Source organism: Cyprinodon variegatus, unplaced genomic scaffold (assembly GCF_000732505.1).
Source record: "Cyprinodon variegatus isolate N-32 unplaced genomic scaffold, C_variegatus-1.0 Scaffold160, whole genome shotgun sequence".
Classification (NCBI taxonomy): Eukaryota; Metazoa; Chordata; class Actinopteri; order Cyprinodontiformes; family Cyprinodontidae; genus Cyprinodon; species Cyprinodon variegatus.
Window position 1 is genome coordinate 42766 of NW_015150613.1, and position 2050 is coordinate 44815.

The window sequence follows — 2050 nt, forward strand, 5'->3', positions numbered from 1 at the left end:
TAATTAGATTGCAGTTTGGGTAAGATAAACATTACCAAGACAAAGTGCAGCAATGATCAGAATTTAACAATGTAGGAGAAAAAAGAAAACAGTTTAAATAATGGTGCAATTAGTATGAAAAAGATCAGTAAAGTGCAACACTAACTGGCCCTTTCAATTTTATTTGACTTGGCATTGATGAAAATCAAGTTTATTAGATCAAGTAGATTAGTTTCTTCATGTTTTCTATTTTGTAGTGTTTTCTAGATTTATTTTAGTGCTCAGGTTTTTCTTTGTTGTTTTCTGTTGCCCTCTTGTGGGTGGTCCTTTCCCCTTGGCTCCCTCGTTGTCTCTTCTCACACCTGCTCCTTATTTGTTTCAGTCGGCCATAAATACTCTCCCTCTGCTGTCACTATTGGCTGGTTCCTTGTCGTTGTTGGCTTCTCATGCTGTTGTCTCATCCTGTTCACAGGATTGTTGCTAAAAAAAAAAAAAAGGCAAGTTTATTTTGCAGAATAGAGATATTAATATTCAGATTAAATACATTTTACAGAGCCTACTATTTATATCAAGCGAATGGTTGTTGTTACCCTGTCATGTCATTGTTATGAAATGTTATTTTTATCTTATTATAGCCTGCACCTCATGCTCCACCTTTGTTCTGTCCCACATTTAACATTCATATGGTGAACAAAAATAAAGATTGATTTTTTTCTTTTAAAGAAATATCAAATAACTTGTTTACGAGTAAATAACTTAGAAAAGACTTAGAGAGGCAATTGGCAACTGTTAACCTGCTGATTTTAAACAGCTTTCTGAGGTACTTTCCACTTACAGATGATCAGTCAATGACCAACATTATCAGGCTCCTTCCTATATAACAATAAAACCACATAGTGCAGCTGGAGCCAGTAGCTCCTTAAAACAAAATCTTTCAATAGACCATAACGCTTCAAGCTTCCAAACAATCTTTCTTTTGTGGGTGTTGTCTTGAGAATCTGCCCTTGATGACAAAACAGCTGTAGTTAGTTTTATTTAATGTGCCAATACTTCAAATGTTTTAGGATAATATCATTGTATAAACTATTCTTCATTTCAGTTTCCTTGATTTCCATGTTAATCCTCATCTGTTAAGACAAGTTATAAAAACATTAGGATTAATCTATTAAAATCTCAGTCACCATCTCGAGAATAACATACTGGAAATATTCATGAGATGCCATTTTTAGTTTAAGGATAAACAATGTCAAGCTAAAGGCTTTAATAAACTCAAATAGTAAACATTTCTGAATATAACCCAACTCTAAAATAAAAAACTTTAATTTCAAATTGGTATTTAATGTTGAAAAAAGGGGTTCTGCTCACCATTATTTCTCCTAACCCAAAAAAAGATTCCAGCAATTCCAATAAGAATGAGTCCTCCAACACCTCCGGCAACATAAGCGACTGGAAAATCTGAAGGAGAAGCTGAGGAGGTCCACAAAAAGAGTTAATTTAAAATCTACAGAAATCCCAGAATGCATAAATAAAGAGGCTCCTTATGTATAATAGAACTTAGAATAAGTTATGAATATTTCAAAACTAAAGTTTAATGAGAAAAATGCTCAATGATGAGTTCAAGAGTTAACAAAATAGACTGTAAAAGAACCAGAATAACAAAAAAGACAGACATCCTATAAACAACTCAATACTAAATAAGATTGCTTTTACCGGGAGTAACTACAGCTAGGAGTACATATGATAAGGTGCTATGACCGCTAGCAGCTTATGTGAACACAAAGATCATCTTAATTCCACATGGATTTTTCAAAGGTTTCAAGAAATGGACAAACATATTAATTTAAGGGAATTTATCAAGGGGCAAATTATGATTTAGTCAAAGACTCTTCAAAACTGCAGCTTTTTTGGTGTCGGAGTCTGAAGTGCTCACTGCTTATTAAAGGCAAGGCAAATGTATTTGTATAGCACAATTAAATACAAAGACAATGCAAAGTGCTTTACATGATTAAAATACAGGAAGATAAAACAGAATCAAAGCAAGTAGGAAAAAATAAAAAAATAAATAAAATAA

The 2050-nt window shown here is 32.8% G+C and overlaps 1 protein-coding gene across 1 annotated transcript in view; it reads right to left on the reverse strand.

The window, feature by feature from the left end:
* Window positions 1-321: 321 nt before the first annotated feature.
* LOC107086729 (major histocompatibility complex class I-related gene protein-like) overlaps window positions 322-2050 on the reverse strand; it is a 15603-nt gene continuing 13874 nt past the window's right edge. The window contains exons 8-9 of the mRNA XM_015377857.1: window positions 1345-1446; window positions 322-459 (exon numbers count right to left, since the gene is read on the reverse strand). Of these exons, the coding sequence (XP_015233343.1) occupies window positions 446-459; window positions 1345-1446 (116 nt within the window). The 3' untranslated portion in view covers window positions 322-445. The remainder of the gene's footprint in view (window positions 460-1344; window positions 1447-2050) is intronic.